Genomic DNA, 18,522 nt, shown 5'->3' on the forward strand with positions numbered 1-18,522 from the left:
GTTATGTTTTTGTTTTTCTTTTTTCACATTTTGTAGAAAAATACACATGCATGCCTTGAAGGAAGCTTTTTTTTTTTTTTTTTTTTGCTTTTTAGGGCCACACACACAGCAGGTTTCCACTGTGCCAGAACTCAGAAGCATTTTTGTTTGTTTATTTGTCTGTCTTTTGTCTTTTCAGGGCCACACCCACGGCATATGGAGATTTGCAGGCTAGGGGTCTAATCGGAGCTGTAGCTGCCAGCCTACACCATAGCCACGGCAATGCCAGATCCGAGCTGCATCTGCGACCTACACCACAGCTCATGGCAATGCTGGATCCTTAACACACTGAGCAAGGCCAGGGATCAAACCCACAACCTCGTGGTTCCTAGTCAGATTCATTTCCGCTGCTCCAAGATGGGAACTCCAGAAGCATTTGTCTTTTGAAACAGAAATGATTTTGTTTTCCTTCTGATTTAAAAAAGAGAGAAATTATGCACAGCAGAGTATGAAGAAGGAAGTTTGTCACCATGTCATCAGCAATTTATTTTCCTTTACACTTTGTACTGTTGTAATATCTTCTGAGTTTTGCTTTCATAATGAGCATATATCATCTTTGAAAAACAGCAAAGCAGAATTCCCCGTGTGGCTCAACAGGTTAAGGACCCAACATTATCTTTGTGAGGATGCAGGTTTGATCCCTGGCCTCACTCAGTGGGTTAAGGATCCAGCATTGCTGCAAGCTGCAGTGGAGGTCAGAGATGTAGCCAGGATCCGGTGTTGCTGTGGCTGAGGCATAGGTGGCAGCTGCAGCTCTGCTTTGACTCCTGGCCCTGGAACTTCCATATGCAGGTGCAGAAAAATCATAAAACCAAAAAACAAAACAAAAAAACCCAACGGTGCTGTTGCGAAATCTATCACCCTGCTTGTGCTTTAGTGAACATCCTTCAGACATCTTTCTAGGGGGTTTGTCTGACCTTCTTCTTCCCAGAAGGCCTTTTCTGGAGCATCTGCTTCTCTCACCGCCTTCTCTGATACTGTGGTATTTAAGGATTCTTCTCTAGGTGAGGTTTCTCATAGGAAGTAAGATAAGTAGCCTTTGAGACACCTGGCTTCTCAGAAGCTTTTGAGAAGAGGGGCCTTGGAGTCCCCTGGTGGCTCAGCAGGTTAAGGATCTGGCATTGTCCCTGTGGTGGCTTGGGTCACTGCCCTGGTGCAGGACTGATCCCTGGCCCGGGACTTCTACATGCCACAGGCGAAGGCCACGGTCAACATCCGCTTTTTGCCCTTCTGCTTGGTTTTGAGTTCCAGCCTCTCTACCCTGCCCCCTGCTGCTCCCTTGGATAGAGTGGCCTCCAGGTCATGGATCTGGTCTCTTTCAATAAAAGCACCATGGTTTTAGCTTCTCTGACCCGCAGCTCCCTGAATGTAGGCAGGACCCTTGCATTTCTCTATGGACAGTTCGAATCATCACATCCAGCCCTGACTTCTAATCATCACCTCAACAGATGCTCTCCTGTGATGCCCTGTGCCAGGCATTTGGCAAATATTATCTCCGCACATCCTCTGAGCAGCCCATCCAGTAGGCGTTATCTCCCCCCCAGGTCTCAGGCAAGCACGTGAGGCTCACAGAAGTTAAGTAGCTTCCCTGGGTCACCGGCTGATATGTGGCAGAGCTGGGACGAAAGACCAAAGTGTGCCCTTAACCTCTAGCTTCCTCCCCTGCCTACCGCAAGCAGCGTGCCATAACCCAGGACTCCTTGTGTTTTCTTGTAGGTGAGCCCAGGCCAGCATGGGGGACTCCAGGGACCCTTGCCCTCATCTTGACTCTATAGGGGAGGTGACCAAAGAGGACTTGCTGCTCAAATCCAAGGTAAAGGGTCAGACCTGACGGGGCAGAGGCCCACCCAGGGCCTCCACATTCCTGGGCTACAAGCACTTCTGAAGCAGCTGAAGACCTGGCTCCCGGCAGACTCTGCCTGGCTTTTGTGTAAATGGAAGGGCTGGCGTCTGTTTGCTGGCCTTCCGGGGGCTGTGTCCTAACAGCCATTAGTTCCCATTTAGGGGCACTACTGCTGTGTCCATTAGCTGTCGGAGCAGGTGCAGGGAGCCTTTCCAAGGCAGGGAAGGAGCCAGGCACTGAGCGTCCGTGGGCATTTTTGCGCAGGTGACCTAAGAAAGGCTCGGGGAGATTCACAGAGAGAAGGTGGGTCTCTTTGCATAGGGGGATGTGTCACAGTGTCTGTCTGTTAAATGAAGAAAATCTAAAAAGAGGCAACAGTTTCACGTGGTTCAAAAAATGAAACAATGGAAGAAGAACGGCAGGTCCCCCTCTGGCCCTGAGCCCCCTCTCCATCCCACCCTCTGATAGCCATGGACATTGGTTGCTTTTGTATCTTCTCGGCGTTTCCTGTAGGCATGTAGAACTTCCCATGGAAGCCTAGGGATCCTTGTGGCCACCCCAGGGAGGAAACTGGGCTTTCCTCGTGGGAAGTTAGATGACCCCGGCTCCTCCGCTACCCTTCTGACCCTGTCGGGGGGGACTGTGACCTCCCCGAGCCTTGGTTTCTCATCTGTAAAAAGGGGATCTTGAGGGGACCTGCTGCACAGTCTGTGCTGGAGGTGACGTGAGCAGAGTGCACAGAAGAACTCAGCCGGGTAATTGGCCCGTTGTGATCCCTCACCGGGCAGCAGCCCTCACTCTGATTAAACACTGTAGTGGCCACAGAGACCAGCCGTTGGAATTAATCTCACGACTGTAGAGACATCTTGGGTATTGTGGAAGCTCATTGGGAATTGCTGTTCTAGACAGGCACAGACAGAATTACTTAGGACACAGTTTAAATTATAACAGAGACCCTGAAATACAGTGGCTTAAGTGAGAGAGAAGTTTACTTTTCTCCCACTGAACACTCCAGATGCACGTAACACTGGTAGGGTACCTCCACCATTCTCAGCCATATGGCTTTCATCTCCGAGTCCAAAGTGGTTGCTTCAGCTCCTGCCAGCGCATCTGCATTCCAGTGGAAAGACAAGAAAGAGCAAGGGAAGTGCAAAACCCAGAAGGGGCACATGTCCCTTTGCACTGTCACCCTATTGACTGGAACTGAGCCCCATGCTCACAGTGGGGGCTGGGGAACATGGCCTGCACCTGGCCATGTGCTTAGCCAGATTCATGTATTCTGTTGTTAAAGCAAGAGGGAGAGGAGTTCCCGTCGTGGCTCAGTGGTTCACGAATCCAGCTAGCATCCATGAGGACGAGGGTTCGATCCCTGGCCTTGCTCCGTGGGTTAAGGATCTGGCGTTGCCGTGAGCTATGGTGTAGGTGGAAGATGAGGCTCGGATCCCACATTGCTATGGCCTTGGTGTAGGCCAGCAGCTTCAGCTCCGATCAGATCCCTAGCCTGGGAACCTCCATATGCCTTGGGTGCAGCCCTACAAAAGACAAAACATAAAACAAAAACAAAAAAACCATAAAGCAAGAAGGAGAGAGATTGGTGGACAAAACGCCGTCTCTATCTTCCAGGCCACCAGAAACCTGGGTGTTTTTCTGTGGTCGACAGATACACTGATCTCCTGATCTACAAACAAACACCCCATCCCTCTGTCACGGAGCCCACAGTCTGGGTGGGGAGAAAGCCTTAAATAAATAATTTGTGCAGTGACGGAAGACTGTGTGATGAGGGCGCATATTAAGGAGTCTGTTTATTTAAGCTTTAAATGATTATGTTGAAAATGTTTTGATAGGCACGTTTTAAAGCAGAATTTAAGCAAGAAAGTTTAAAGTGCCCCTAGGGGGAGTTCCCGCTGTGGCACAGCAGGTTCAGGATCCGGCATGGCCGCAGCTGTGTTGTAAATCACAGCGAATTCAATCCCTAGCCAGGGAACTTCCACAGGCCACGGGGCCTTAAAAATAAAAAGTGCCCCATGGGCTGGTCAGGACCTTTCTGAAGCAGAGCCTCTAAGCTGAGACCTTCAGGGCACATCTGTCGGTGTGTATCCCGTGGGCCACTCACACTCCCCTCTTCCTGTCTCTCCTCAATTCACAGGGCACCTGTCAGTCGTGCGGTGTTGCGGGACCCAACCTGTGGGCCTGTCTCCAGGTAAAGCATCCTTGCAGCTGTTAGGGCCGTGGAGCTCAGTCTAGACTCTGGGCTGGGAACATCAGTCCCCCATGGGCACTGCTGGAAACCTTGGGCCGGCACACAGGGCCTGGATGTCTGGGTGTGGTACCCAAGCCAAGAGGGCTCCGGAGTCCCTGGCTGGTTGCCCCGGCAGCCATTTAGAATGACAAGAAGAGGAGTTCTCGTTGTGGCTCAGTGGACGCAAACCCAGCTAGTATCCACAAGAACACGGGGTTGGATCCCTGGCCCTGCTCAGTGGGTTAAAGAGCCAGTGTTGCTGTGAGCTGCGGTATAGGTTGCAGACAAGGTTTGGATTTGGTGTTGCTGTGGCTGTGGTGTAGGCGGGCAGCTGCCGCTCCGATTTGACCCCGGGCCTGGGGACTTCCATGTGCCAGGGGTGCAGCCAAAAAAAATGACAAGAGGAAACAGCAGATTAGAGAAGATTTTGGACTGAACGATCGCAGTGGCATAAAGACAAAGTTTTATCCTTGAACGTTTTGTGAGACAATGCAGCACCTTGGCTCTGCGCCCTGGTGCCTCTTTGTAGCAATTGGTGCCTGGGCCAGCCTGGACCTTCGTTTCCCCATCTAGAAAGTAGAGGCCACGACAGTGATGCCTGACCCCGCATTGCAGACCCCACCTTTGGGTAGAATTCGGCAAAATGATGCCTGTGATAGACTTACCAGAGTATGTGGCCCATAGAAAGTGTCTGGTATATTTTGGTTGTGATTTGATTATTATTGCTGACCAAAAAGAGTAACAATGGATGTATCAAAACGTGACAGTTTTCTCTGGGTGGTAGAATTCTGGGTAGTTCTTTTTTCTCTGTAACTTTGTAGTACTTTCCAACTTTTTCATAAGTATGTATTACATTTTATAATCCTACTAAAAATGGCTCTTACTTGGAGTTCCCTTGTGGTACAGTGGGTTAAGGATCTGGCATTGTCACTGCGGGGATCCCCGGCCTGGGAACTTCCACATGCCGCAGGCACAGCCAAAAAAGAAAAAAAAAAAAATAGCTGTTAGGTATAATTTCTTTTAAAGCACGTGGAAGTAGAAACAAAAAAGACAGCCCAAGGAGGCGAAAGCATCAGAGTTCAAGTCTTTTCAGAAGACGTGGAAGCCCCCAGGGGACTTTGGCTTCATCCTTTTGGGCCTGTCGCTCAGTGTGTCATACACTGCAAGACCCTGGGGCAGGGGCGGGGACAGCAAGAAGTGTGAGAAGTGGGCCTCCCTTCTGGGAGCCCACAGACCCTCCAGAGAGACAGACACGAGGACCTGATGAGAAAGTGGCACATCCTTTCTTGGGAAGGCCCTCCAGCCCATGCCATGCTGAGCAGAGGTGGACATGACACCAGACGCTCCCGTGGAGAAGCCGGCCCGTCGCCGGGAGGAGGCCTGCAGGGAGGAGGCACTTGAGCTGGGCCTTGGAGGGTGGGCAGATCAGGATCAGAGAATGCAAGACCAAAAGCTGGTCACCAGGGACAGGTGGCCCCGCTGTGGGGCACAGCGTCAGCACGGGCCCCCGCTCCCTCTGCCCATTGAGTGTCCTGCATTTGAAAATGACTCTGAGGCCCAGGCTCCCCGATCAAAAGCGCGCATCTCAGTAACTGGCCCCTTAGGACGAGGGAGAGGGAGAGGTCTGGGTACCAAGCAGCCGGGCCTTAGCTTTGCCCAGACTGGCTGCGGCCCTGCCAGGGTTTCTTGCAGGAGAGGAGCAGCCCAGGGCACACTGCCCGGCTTGCTCAGAGGCAGGGGCAGTGTCCCTGCCAGTGCAATGTGGGCATGTCAGCTTGGGCCCCTGTGGGTCCTGTTGGGTGGAGACAGGAACGCTGCCCTGCTGTGCTCCTGGCCAGCCCCAAGCCACTCTCCTGCCCTCTCTCCCCAGGTCTCTTGCTCCTACGTTGGCTGTGGAGAATCCTTCGCCGACCACAGCACCATCCATGCGCAGGTGAGCTTGGTGGCTCTGCAGCCACCCCCTGGCTCCACCCACCTGCTCAGGTGCTCTGAGCCACCTGCTCAGTGGTATCAACTGGGAATGATCAGAGTAAAGAATTAAGAGAGGGAGTTCCCATCATGGCTCAGCAGTAACAAACCCGACTAGCATCCATGAGGACGCAGGTTTGATCCCTGGCCTCACTCAGTGGGTTAAGGATCCAGCGTTGCCGTGAACTGTGGTGTAGGTCACAGACACAGCTTGGATCTGGCGGCTGCAGCTCTGATTGAACCCCTAGCCTGGGAACTTCCACATACCATGGATACAGCCCCAAAAGGAGAAAAAAAAGAAGTAAGAGATAACACATGCTGTAAATTTGGTTGTGATGATTGTTGTACACTTATAAATGTAATAAAATTCATTAATAAAAAAGAGAGAGAGAGAGATAACACAGCCGCAGGCACTTGGCATGCACACGTATTTGGTAAATGGCAACCCTGGCAGCCCGTGGCACTCTTGGCTGGGTGGGGGATGACCAGATTCTCAGCTTCCAGACCCCTGGCCCGACAGGGCCTTTTCCTGAGGCCTGAGAGCTGAGGCAGCCCGATGCAGGCCTGCGGCACCTGTTAGTCCAGCATATCCTTCTTATTTTGGGTCTTGCCCTCCAGGTAAAAACGCACAACCTGACAGTGAACCTGACCACGTTCCGGGTATGGTGTTATGCCTGTGAGAAGGAGGTGTTTCTGGAGCAGCGGCTGGCAGCCCACCCGCCGGGCCCCTTGCCCAAGTTCTCAGAGCAGGTGAGGGGGTGCAGGGGGCCTGCGGGTGGTGGCACATGTTGAGAGCAGGGCAGTGGCTCCCAGATGGTGTCAGTTCCTGCTCAGCATCCTTTGGGTGGCTTTGAGGAGCTCCTGTCAGCTCAGGCTCACTGAACCCCAACCTAGGGCCACAGCCTGGATGAGGTGCTGAGGATACAGAGGTGACTGGGAGCAGGGCTGACCCCAGGGAGCTCACAGGCCTCAGCAGGGGTGGGGGCAGGCCCTGGGGTTGTACCCACTCTTCCTCCCAGCTCAGAGCACCTGGTGATGGTCACTGCAGCCACCTCTCCCAGGGAAACACCTGCAACACCCCCACCCCCACCCCCACCCTGTGCAGCCCTTAAAGGAGGCAGGCAGCGAGCCCAGCCTGGAGCCCCAGGGGCAAGAAGCATCAGTCAAAGGGCTCTCAGTGCCCCGGGGAAGCCGGGCATGCCCTCATACATAATAGGTGCCCCATAAGTGTTTGCGGGGTACATTTATGGATGTGGTAGATGTTTATGATTTATTACCAAAAAAAGTGTATGCACATTCTGTTTGGGGGGCTTGTATGTATGAACCGTTTAAAAGACTGTCTGCAGGGGTTGTCTCGGGAAAGTTGAATTGCCTATTGTTTTTTCTTTGTTTCTACTTTTCCCCAAATTTGTTATAAATAATTATTCCCCATTCTTGTAATAAACTGCAAGTCAGGGAGTTCTCTCGCCAAGGCCACCAGTGCCATCTCTTTCCAAGGTGTCCTCTGCTCAGAGGGGCTGGCTGGGGGCCTGGGCTTCTCCCCGTCCCCCCGCAGAAGCACGTGGCCTCTGACCCCCGACCCCTCTTCGCCCCCCCCCCCGCCCCCGCGCGCCCCAGTCTTCCTCACTCTGGTTCTTGAACGCAGGACTCGCCACCGCCACCCTGCCACCCTCTGAAAGCTGTCCCCATTGCTGTGGCCGACGAAGGCGAGTCCGAGTCCGAGGACGACGACCTCAAACCTCGAGGTAAGAGTCCCACGTGCCATTCGGGGTGGGATGGCAGCGTGGGGGCTTCGCAGGGATGAGACCCGGCCGTGCCCCTCCTGCTCTCAGCTGTCTGCCCCGGGGCGGGCCGGCCCCTCTGCAGCCTGGCCACTGCGCCTGCGCAGTGCGGACAGCAGGCTGGGGGGAGGGGGCGGGCCAAGGGGTCCATGGGTTCCACACCCCGAGTTGTAACCAGCACTGCTGGGAGCGGGAACCAGGGGTTCTGACCCGGCAGGCTTCTGGGGTGGGACAGAGCTACCCACGCCCTCCTCCAGCGAGGTCCCGGGGCTCCTGCCGAGACAGGATGCTCACCTTCGCCTCCCCGTGTGTGTGCTGGCTTCCCAGGCCTCACGGGCATGAAGAACCTGGGGAACTCCTGCTACATGAACGCGGCCCTGCAGGCGCTGTCCAATGGTAGGTGTCACGCCTCTGGGGGTTGGGCCCCGACGCAGCAGCCGCAGCCCCCAAGCTGGCTTGCGTGTGCGGCCCACAGAAGCCCCATCCCTGGTTATGCAGCCGGACGCCTAAAAACACAGCAATCCTCCTCTTGGAATTTCTCCTAAGAGGCTCCTAGAGGTGTTGAGAAAAATGTCTCCGCAGTGATATTCCTCATTCTGCTGTTTACTGGAACCCACTTAAAGGTCCACAAAATTATAAATTTATTGCAGGCCAGCCTTGCAGTGAATATAGGAAAAAATGGTGCAGCACAATATTTATTAAAACAGGAAGGGGTTCAGAATCTGATGAGTCAGAAAAAAAAGGAGGTTATAAAGCTTTGGATGGTGCAGCCCCACTTAGGGGGGAAATAGTCATTTCCATCTGGATAGGCTGTCAACGCCCTGAAGCTGGAAGGTCTCCTATGTCCGGCACTCAGGGTCTCCCACCGTGTCTCTGTGTGTGTGTGTGTGTGTGAGAGAGAGAGAGAGAGAGAGGGATGTATGTGCATAGAAAAGTCTAGAAGGTATGCCACCAAATCTTCAGAGCAGCTATCTTCACGTGGTAGGATTAAGGTCAATAATTATTACTCCTGGAGTTCCTGTCGTGCTCAGTGGTTAACGAATCTGACTAGCATCCATGAGGACCCAGGTTCGATCCCTGGCCTTGCTCAGTGGGTTAAGGACCAGCATTGCCAGGAGCTGTGGTGTAGATCACAGATATGGCTCGATCCTATGTTGCTGTGGCTGGGGTGTAGGCCAGTGGCTACAGCTCCAATTCGAGCCCTAGCCTGGGGATCTGCATATGTCCTGGGCGCAGCCCTAAAAAAAAAAAGGCAAAAAAAGAAATTATTACTGCTTGCTTATCTGTATTTCCTAGTGTTTCCACAATGACTGTTTCTTTGTAATGAGATAGCAGAAACAAAGAGAAAGGAAGTGGGGGAGATGCCTCAGGCTCAGGAGTGTTTCCGAAGGGGCTGATGGGAGGGGAGGTGATGGCGGTGGCTCCTCTCTTTAATGCACCAGTCTTTCAAGAAAGACTCTGTCTCCAATTACTGTCACATTCAGCGGGCTCGAACCTATGAATTTGGGAGGATGCAATTCGGCCCATACAGGCGGGATCCTTCAAGTCATCACAGGCACTTCAGACTCTGGGGGGGGCCACAGTGTGTCCCCCCACAAGAAGCAGTTCTCCTCTGACTTGGATCCCTGCCCTGCACCCCCAGCCCCCCGCTGACGCAGTTTTTCTTGGAGTGTGGCGGCCTGGTGCGCACAGACAAGAAGCCAGCCCTGTGCAAAAGTTACCAGAAGCTGGTCACGGAGGTCTGGCACAGAAAACGGTGAGTGACCATGATCCGACCCCTGGCAGGGGGTGGCATGGGTTTTCTGTTGGCCCCTTGATGGAGCGCTTCCTGCGCTCTCAGCCTCTCACCAGGCACGTGCCATGCTCTACCTTAGGTGATGCTGCCAGCAGGCCTTTGAGGTGTAGGTCGTAGCCAGCCCTGGATCCCAGATTGAGGAAACTGAGCTTCAGGGAGTTTTAAGTGTCTTGCTCTAGAAAACACATCTTGGGAAAGGTGGCGCTAGAATTTGAACCTGGCATTGATTGGAGCTGGCAGCCTGCTTGGAGCCTGTGCACTGAGATCCAGACATGTGGGGACCACTCCTAGGTCTCAGCCACATCTGTGCCTGGAGGGGAGGGCTTCAGAAGTGGTGGCTGGCACTGAGCAGGCAGAGGTTTTAGCTCAGCGTAAAAGGAATTTAAAGACCAGAAGCCTGGAGTTCCCATCGTGGCTGAGTGGAAACGACTCTGATGAGCAAAAACCATGAGGACGCAGGTTCGATCTCTGGCCTTGCTTAGTGGGTTGACGATCCGGCATTGCTGTGAGCTGTAGTGTAGGTCACAGTTGCAGCTTGGATCTCAGTGTCGCTGTGGCTGTGGTGTAGGCTGATAGCTACAGTTCCGATTCGACCCCTAGCCTGGGAACCAGACCGAAAAAAAAAAAAAAAAAAAGGACCAAAGTCTGAGTTAGATCTGCTTCTCCAGGAAAAGTTAAAATTGGGAATAATTTAAACTGAGTACATAGAAATATATTATTATACGCAGTATTATATAAGTATTGTTTAACACAGATTCTTAGACAATATGATGCAATATAATCCCAATTTTAATAAGCCAGATTTGTTGAAGTGTTTGTCTGCCTATGATTGTGTGTATGTGTCTGTATTGTCATGGAAAAATCTGGAAATTCAAATGGGAGTTGTCTCTGAGTGGTACCATTAGTGGTGATGATTCTTTCTTACGCTTTTCCAAGATGTTCTGGATTTCAATAAGGAGCATGTCTTATTTTTGAAATCAGAAAACCACAGTAAATATTTTAGAATGAGAACAATTTTTTTTTGTGGCCGCATGGCATGTAGAAGTTCCCGGGCCAGGGACTGAACCTGCTCCACGGCCGCGACCCAAGCTGCTGCAGTGACAATGCCAGATCCTTAACCTGCTGTGCCGCAGGAGAACTCCCACAGAAGGAGAACACTTTCAAAGTAGGACTGTCACGGGCTGGCCGGGTGCGCTGTCATAGCAGTCAGTAGCTTTTGGCCTGGCCGAACCATGAGTTGTTTTCTTCCTTGACCGTAGGAGAGAGTGCTTCTGGCCAGGTCCGCACCTCCCAGAGTTGCAGTAAATGGCTCGCTGAGCCTGCTCGGGCCGTCCTGGCTGACTGGCTGCCTGCCTGCCAGCCCTCGGGGGCCCATGTCGCTCAGAGCCGGCCACCTGTGCTAACGGGTCTGGTCTTCTTTCAGCCCCAGCTACGTGGTTCCCACCAGCCTGTCCCACGGGATCAAGTTGGTCAACCCGATGTTCCGAGGCTATGCCCAGCAGGTAGGCCGTCCGAGCTGCCCAGGGAACACCCAGGGCTGTAACCTGCCAGGCCTGGCTTCAAGGCCATGACCCCCGTGGGAAATAGCAAGAGCAGCTCAGTCTTCCGAGGCGGGTCTCCTTGGACCGGACTTGCTGCCTGAGCCCGTCACATGGGTGAGGACGTGGGAGCCTCCCAGCAAGTGTTCTCCCCACTAGACGGGTGGGGAGACTGAGGCTCCGCAGCCAAGTCCCCGCCCAGTCCTCACCTACCAGTTACACAGTGGGGGAGGGGACATCTGACCTCAGGCAGCCTTGCCTCCGGGTCCGAGGCCTTGGCATCCCCGCGCAGCGGCACCGGCTTCCTTGCCCCCAAACCCAGGTGGAATTGCACTTTTACTAAAGTAAACCTTCGGACGACACACTTTTGTAAATCTAGAGAACCCCTTCGAAGCCAGTGATCTCTTTTTATGGCAGAAAACAGGGGGCCCAGGATGAAGCAGAATGCAGCCACGCACCTTCCCCGGCCCCGAGCTGACCACTCACGGGGTCCAGGTCCTGCCTCAGACAGGGATCTGACGGCTGGGCTCATGGCTGGGGCCGAACCGGTTTGCGTGGCCGATGCCCATGCTGCTCCCTGAGTGTGGGGGCTGGGAACAGAGTGGCGGTCACCAAGGGAGGCCTTTGGCCCCCACCACCCTGCCGCCCCGTCTTTCTCAGGATGAGGGCTGCAGGGCCTTAGCTCTGCTCACACCCTCAGCCTGAGAAACTCAGCACAGCCTCGGCACCGCCTTTCAGGGCAGTGATCCGAGTCCTCCGTGCACCATGTATGAAGTGGTCCGTACCTGCCACACAAGCACAGCCCCGTTTATCCTCACTAACTCTCATCACCGTCATAACACAGGTAAGGAGCAGAGACTCAGAGAGGTTCCGCAGCCAGCTCAGGTCACACAGCGCGTAGTGGCAGGGGCAGGATCCGGGCCTAGCTGAGCCATCCCTCACCGCGGTGCTGCCCTCTCTGTGCGAGCACCTGCCGGCCCTCAGGCTCCCAGGACCCCCTGGAGCAGGCTGAGCGGCCACTGCCTTCCAGAAGCATCCTGGACATAACACGGAGAACGTTTCCGAGTCTGAAGCATACAAGCAGCTGTAGGCCTCTCTCAGTGGCCAGAGGATGCTGTCTTGCTTCCACTCGGCCTGAGGTTTTAGCAGTGAATACAGGGTACTTTTGTGAAAAGGAAGAACCAGAAAGAAAAAATAGATGTGTATTGAGGGCTTGTTTCTTTTTCTGTTTTCGTTTGTTTGTTTGTTTTGTTTTTGTTGTCGTTTTAGGGCCGCACCTGCAGCATATGGAAGTTCCCAGGCTAGGGGTCAAATCAGCTGCAGCTGCCAGCCTACACCCCAGTCACAGCAACTTGGGATCCGAGGAGCATCTGTGACCTGCACCACAGCTCACAGCAACGCGGAATCCTTAACCCACTGAGCAAGGCCAGGGAACAAACCCTCATACTCATGGATGCTAGTCGGGTTCATTGCGGCTGAGCCACAACGGAACTCTGGGGACCTGTTTCTTAAAAGAACCTTTCAGTGGCCTGACCCAGGACACAGGTCTCCAACCCCTTCCCTAATGCTACAGAGTTGCCGGCAGTTAATTTTCTGATCTTTGGGTTGGACACTGGCCTGAGGAAATTTCGCATCTAGAAGCCCTCCCCACCTCTGCTAGAACTGAGAAAACAAGGCCCCTCTCCCCTTATCCGTAACCAGAGGCTTTGGGGGCCATAGCATGATCACACCTCATGTGGGCAGGAGTTGGGTCCAGGGCCTTCTTCTGACACCCAGGTCCGGGACTGAGAGGGACAGGACTGGACCTGGAACCCAGTGGCCCTGCTCAACACCAAGCGCCCCCAGCTGTCGGAGGCCGGCCACTGTCATCTTCTGACCTCTTAAGGCACTTCCTGTGTGCACTGCTCCTGGCTGGGCCTCGCTGCTTCCTCTGGGTTGAGACCTAGTCACAGGGTAGTCGGAATGACAGTGTCACTGCCCTGATGCGAGACTGGGCCAACCTGAAGGGGCACCTTAGCCCAAGTCATGCTCAGGCCTGCGGACGCCTGTTCTGCCACAGGTCGCCCTGGCTGGGGAAGGCGTGGGCATGAGGCTGGTGAAGGACGGGGTGAGCGGAGAGAGCCAGAGTCGAGGTCAAGGATGTGGAAAGCCTGGCCTGCGGGTGGCTTTGCTCCCTGCAGAACTCAACTGAGCGCACACACCCACGGTGTCACCTGCGTCCTCCGTGGGCTCCCTGCCCACCCACACTGTCCCCTCCTTTAAGGAGCACAGTGACTTAGTGGCAGAACGTGATACACCTGCTCCTTCCCATGCTGAGTTGGCAGCAGGGCTGCAGGTGGGGGGGGGTTGCGGGGGAGTTTAGATGGACCTGGGTCACCGCCTCTGGCTCACAGCCCAAGACCTGGGAGGGGTCCGTCAGCTCTCAAGCCCTCAGTGTTCTCCTCAATAGAAGGGGGATCAGGACAGCCCTGCTGCCAGGTCCCTGTGAGGGGTGCCCGTGAGGCCCCCCCAGCACCCTCGGCGCAGAAGCAGCTGGCCGTCTGCCCGATGAAAAGCCCTGTTGACGCAGCCCCTGGTTCCAGGACACCCAGGAGTTCCTGCGCTGCCTGATGGACCAGCTGCACGAGGAGCTCAAGGAGCCCAGGGTGGCGGCGGCGCTGCCGGAGGCTCGGGACTCGGACTCGAGCGACTCGGATGAGAAGCGGGAGGGCGACCGGAGCCCGTCGGAGGACGAGTTCCTGTCCTGCGACTCCAGCAGCGACCGAGGCGAGGGCGATGGGCAGGGCCGTGGCGGGGGCGGCTCGCCGGCCGAGACGGAGCTGCTGATCCCGGACGAGGCGGGCCGCGCCATCTCCGAGAAGGAACGCAGGAAGGACCGCAGTTCTCCTGGGGCCAGCAGCGCACCAGCTCGGAGCAGGTGGACGAGGACGCCGACGTGGACACCGCCATGGCCGCCCTCGACCAGCAGCCCACGGACACGCAGCCACCGTCGCCGCGGTCCACCAGCCCCTGCCGGACGCCAGGTACCAGCCCGCCGCTCGAGCGCCGCAGCCCCGTGTGTGCAGCCCCCCCCCCCTGCCCTGGGGGCTCTCCCGCTAGATCGGCCTTGTAACATGACCGTGTGCAGACTCACTTGGCTGAGCAGTGGGATTCAGAACCCGCCTAGAACATGAAGTGCATGGACAGCACGTTCTGCCTGGGGGCTGGGACTGCGGCCGGGGTGGGCGCGGGACAGAGGAGACACGTGGTTCAGGCCTCGGCCCGTCAGGAGGGGTGGCAGGTCTTCCTGACCAGCCCGGACTGGCGTGATGCCCTGGCCCAGCACGGTCCCCTCTGCCCCCAGAGCCGGACAACGAGGCCCACATGCGCAGTGCCTCTCGCCCCTGCAGCCCCGTCCACCACCACGAGGGCCACGCCAAGCTGGCCGGCAGCCCTCCCCGCGCGAGCCCCGTGAGGATGGGTCCGTCGTACGTGCTCAAGAAAGGTTCGCAGGAGCTGGCGCCCCGGGAGGGCGGGCCAGCCTCCCCCGGTGGGCTCTCGGGGCCGGGGGTGGAAATCGGGGTCCTGGCCGCCTTTTTCAGGCACGTGTTCCCCAGGGCTGTGCGGCACCCTCTTGATGCAGCCTCTGAACCCTCCTCACTCCGCGGGGACACAAGTGGGGGCCCATCTCACAGACAGTGCCTGAGGCCCCAGGAGGCGGCACACACAGATGCCACCCCAAGTCCCTGCCGATGAGCCCCAGCGCCCACCCCTTGCCCCAGACAGGCTGGTGGGGCTGGGCTAGTCCCATGCTGTGCCCCCAGCCCAGGTACCGAGCACAGGCAGCCGGCGGCGGAAGGAGCAGCAGTACCGCAGCGTCATCTCAGACATCTTCGATGGCTCCATCCTCAGCCTCGTGCAGTGCCTCACCTGCGACAGGGTGGGTGCAGGGGGCTGCAGGAGGCCCCCGGGGGTTCTCACTCAGCTTGGGGGTGGGGCGCTGGTTCTCCGCAGTGCCTCCCCCCCCCGCCCGCCACCACCGGTTGTGGGGCTCCTGTGTCCAGGGCTTGGGGAGGCAGGTTCTGCTTTTTGGGGTGCAACTCTGCTTGGTCTGGGCAGGGCAGAGCCCTGGGAGTTGGAGACCCAGAGTGACCTTCAACCCTACAGGTGTCCACCACGGTGGAGACGTTCCAGGACCTGTCCCTGCCCATCCCTGGCAAGGAGGACCTGGCCAAGCTCCACTCGGCCATCTACCAGAATGTGCCGGCCAAGCCAGGGGCCTGTGGGGACAGCTACGCCGCCCAGGGCTGGCTTGCCTTTATCGTGGAGTATATCCGACGGTATGCCCACCTGCCCTGGCCTGGCCTTCCTGGACCTTGCAGCCTGCCAGGCGACAGGCCTTTAACAGCAAAGTGCAAGTATTTGCAGGGAGGAGGCAGAGTTTGGCAGGGAGCCTGAGGCTGAAGGGCATCGGGAGGTAGCTGAGTGGGGTGGGAGTTCCCTGGCCGCACTGGCATGGCGGCGTTCAGGAGGCCTGTGGATTGCTGGAAGGCAGGTAGTGATAGTGTGACCAAGTGGCAGCTAGAGCGCAGACCTGGCCTGGCGGAAAGAGCCATGGGTGCCTTTCCAGAGTCCCCACTGTGTACCATGGTGCCTGCTTCACCCACCTGCTATCAGGAACCTGAGCTCTGCCCAGGAGACAGGCCAGTGCGGCTTGGGCCCCTTTGCAGATGGGGCACAAGAGACTCGGGGAGCGGTGAGGTCATTCTCCCAAGGACACACAGCTGCTGGCTGGGGGTCCCAGGTTTTTGGCTTCCGACCTTGGCCCATCCCACCCACCAGGCCAGGCTGCCCCTCTGTGCCCAAACGGGCCTCAGCCCAAAGGCCCCTGAGTCTGACTCTTGCCCAGGCCTGGCAGCACCCCTGCCACTCCCTCTCTGTCTCTGTAGGTTTGTGGTATCCTGTACCCCCAGCTGGTTTTGGGGGCCAGTCGTCACCCTGGAAGACTGCCTGGCTGCCTTCTTCGCTGCTGATGAGCTGAAGGGTGAGTGGCCGGGGCTGGCTGGGGCGGGGGTTGCTGGGTCAGCATTCAGATCAGCGTGTCTGGGACTTACTGTCATTGTCTCGCTGGGCCTGGGACTGAGTGCTTTTGCTGCCCCACCACCTTGTGGCTCCTAGGGCTTCGCCTCTTTTTATTTACCAGTTTGGTGGACGAAAAGGATACCATTCTTTAATTTTGTACTTTCTTCATTACTGATGTGCTTGAAGTTTTATTTATTTTTGTCTTTTTAGGGCGGCACCCGTGGCATATGGAGGTTCCCAGGCTAGGGGTCCAATCGGAGCTGCAGCTGCTGGCCTACACCACGCATAGCAAACACAGGATCCGAGCCGCATCTGCACCCTACACCACAGGTCATGGCAATGCCAGATCCTTAGCCCACTGAGCGAGACCAGGGATCGAACCCACATCCTCATGGATCCTAGTTGGGTTCATTAACCCCTGAGCCACCTAGGGAACTCCAGAGCTTGAACATTTTTTTAAAAGTGGATTGGCTCGGAGTTCCCGTCGTGGCACAGTGGTTAACGAATCCAACTAGGAACCATGAGGTTGTGGGTTCGATCCCTGGCCTCGCTCAGTGGGTTAAGGATCCGGCGTTGCCATGAGCTGTGGTGTAGGTTGCGGATGCGGCTCGGATCCCGCGTTGCTGTGACTCTGGCATAGGCCGGTGGCTATGGCTCCAATTTGACCCCTAGCCTGGGAACCTCCATATGCCGCAAGAGCGGCCAAGAAAATGGCGAAAAGACAAAAAAATAAATAAAAGTGGATTGGCTCTATTTCCTATTTTGATATTTCCCATTCTTGTCTTTATTTTTTTGTTAGGTATTTGCCATCTCATTAACCTTTGGTAAAATTTTTTTTTTTTTTTTTTTGTCTTTTTGCTATTTCTTTGGGCCGCTTCTGCGGCATGGGGAAGTTCCCAGGCTAGGGGTCCAATCGGAGCTGTAGCCACTGGCCTACGCCAGAGCCACAGCAACGCGGGATCCGAGCCACGTCTGCAACCTACACCACAGCTCACGGCAACGCCGGATCGTTAACCCACTGAGCAAGGGCAGGGACCGAACCCGCAACCTCATGGTTCCTAGTCGGATTCTTTAACCACTGCGCCACGATGGGAACTCCCGGGAAAAAATTTTTAATTTTTAAAAATATTTTATTTGGGGGCCACACCCACAGCATGCGGAAGTTCCCAGGCCAGGGATGGACCCCATGCCACAGCTGTAACCAGAGCCACAGCAGTGACACTGCCAGGTCCTTAACCTGCTGAGCCACAAGGGAGCTCCTTGGAAAACTTTTTAATTTTTAATTATGATAAAGTATTCATAACATAAATTATACCATTTTAACTGTTCTTAAGTGTTCAGTAGTATTAAATATATTCATATCGTGTAAACAACCTCCAGAACATTTTTGTCTTGAAGAACTGAAACTCTCTACCCCTTAAATAGCAACTCTCTTTTCCCCCTTCCACCCAGCCCCAGGCAACCACCATTCTGTCTCTGTGATTTCGACGATTCTAGGAACCTCATCTAAGTCGAATCATACAGTATTTGTCCTTTTGTGACTAACTTATGTCTCTTAGCTTAATGTCTTCAAGGCTTATCCATGTTGTAGCAAGTGGCAGAATTTCCTCGTTCTTTTTCGAACTCCTTGGGGTGTAAACTTGGGTTGTTTATTTGAGATCTTTCCTTTTTCTTAATGTAGGCACTTATTGCTATACATTTTCCTTTTAGAATTGCTTTTGGAGTTCCCGTGGTGGCTCAGCGGCTTAGGAACCTAACTAGTATCCATGAAGATGCAGGTTCCATCCCTGGCCTCACTCAGTGGGTTAAGGATCTGGCATTGCTGTGGCTGTGGTGTAGGCCGGCAGCTGTAGCTCCAATTCAACCCCTAGCCTGGGAACCTCCATATGCTGCACGTGCAGCCCTGAAAGTCCAAAAATAAAAGTGTGCTTTTGCTGCATCCCATAAGTTCTGATATGCTGTATTTTTGGTTTTGTCTCAAGATGCTTTCTGATTTCCCTTTTGACCTCTTCGCCCTAGCCGTTGTTCGGGGATGTGCTGTTTAATTTCCACATATTTGTGAATTTTTTAGCTTTCCTTCTGTCATGGGTTTCTAGTTTCATACCCTCGTGGTTGGAAAAGATACCAGATGTGATGTGGATTCGTTGTGTCTTGCTTTGTGGCCCGACATGTGATCTTTTCTGGACAACGTCTGTACTTGTGAAGAACATGTGTTCTGGACGTTTGGACCGAATGTTCGGTGTATGTCTGTTGGGTTC

At 55.0% G+C, this 18,522-nt stretch overlaps 1 protein-coding gene across 1 annotated transcript in view; it reads left to right on the forward strand.

The window, feature by feature from the left end:
• USP20 (ubiquitin specific peptidase 20) overlaps positions 1 to 18,522 on the forward strand; it is a 41,968-nt gene that overhangs the window by 15,104 nt on the left and 8,342 nt on the right. The window contains 14 exon segments of the mRNA XM_021070139.1: positions 1,756 to 1,852; positions 4,029 to 4,082; positions 5,992 to 6,054; positions 6,708 to 6,839; positions 7,735 to 7,834; positions 8,198 to 8,270; positions 9,513 to 9,626; positions 11,089 to 11,167; positions 13,786 to 14,080; positions 14,083 to 14,226; positions 14,547 to 14,687; positions 15,007 to 15,122; positions 15,350 to 15,522; positions 16,132 to 16,226. Coding sequence (XP_020925798.1) covers positions 1,772 to 1,852; positions 4,029 to 4,082; positions 5,992 to 6,054; positions 6,708 to 6,839; positions 7,735 to 7,834; positions 8,198 to 8,270; positions 9,513 to 9,626; positions 11,089 to 11,167; positions 13,786 to 14,080; positions 14,083 to 14,226; positions 14,547 to 14,687; positions 15,007 to 15,122; positions 15,350 to 15,522; positions 16,132 to 16,226 — 1,660 coding nt within the window. The 5' untranslated portion in view covers positions 1,756 to 1,771.

Source organism: Sus scrofa, chromosome 1 (genome assembly GCF_000003025.6).
Source record: "Sus scrofa isolate TJ Tabasco breed Duroc chromosome 1, Sscrofa11.1, whole genome shotgun sequence".
In the NCBI taxonomy this organism is placed as follows: domain Eukaryota; kingdom Metazoa; phylum Chordata; class Mammalia; order Artiodactyla; family Suidae; genus Sus; species Sus scrofa.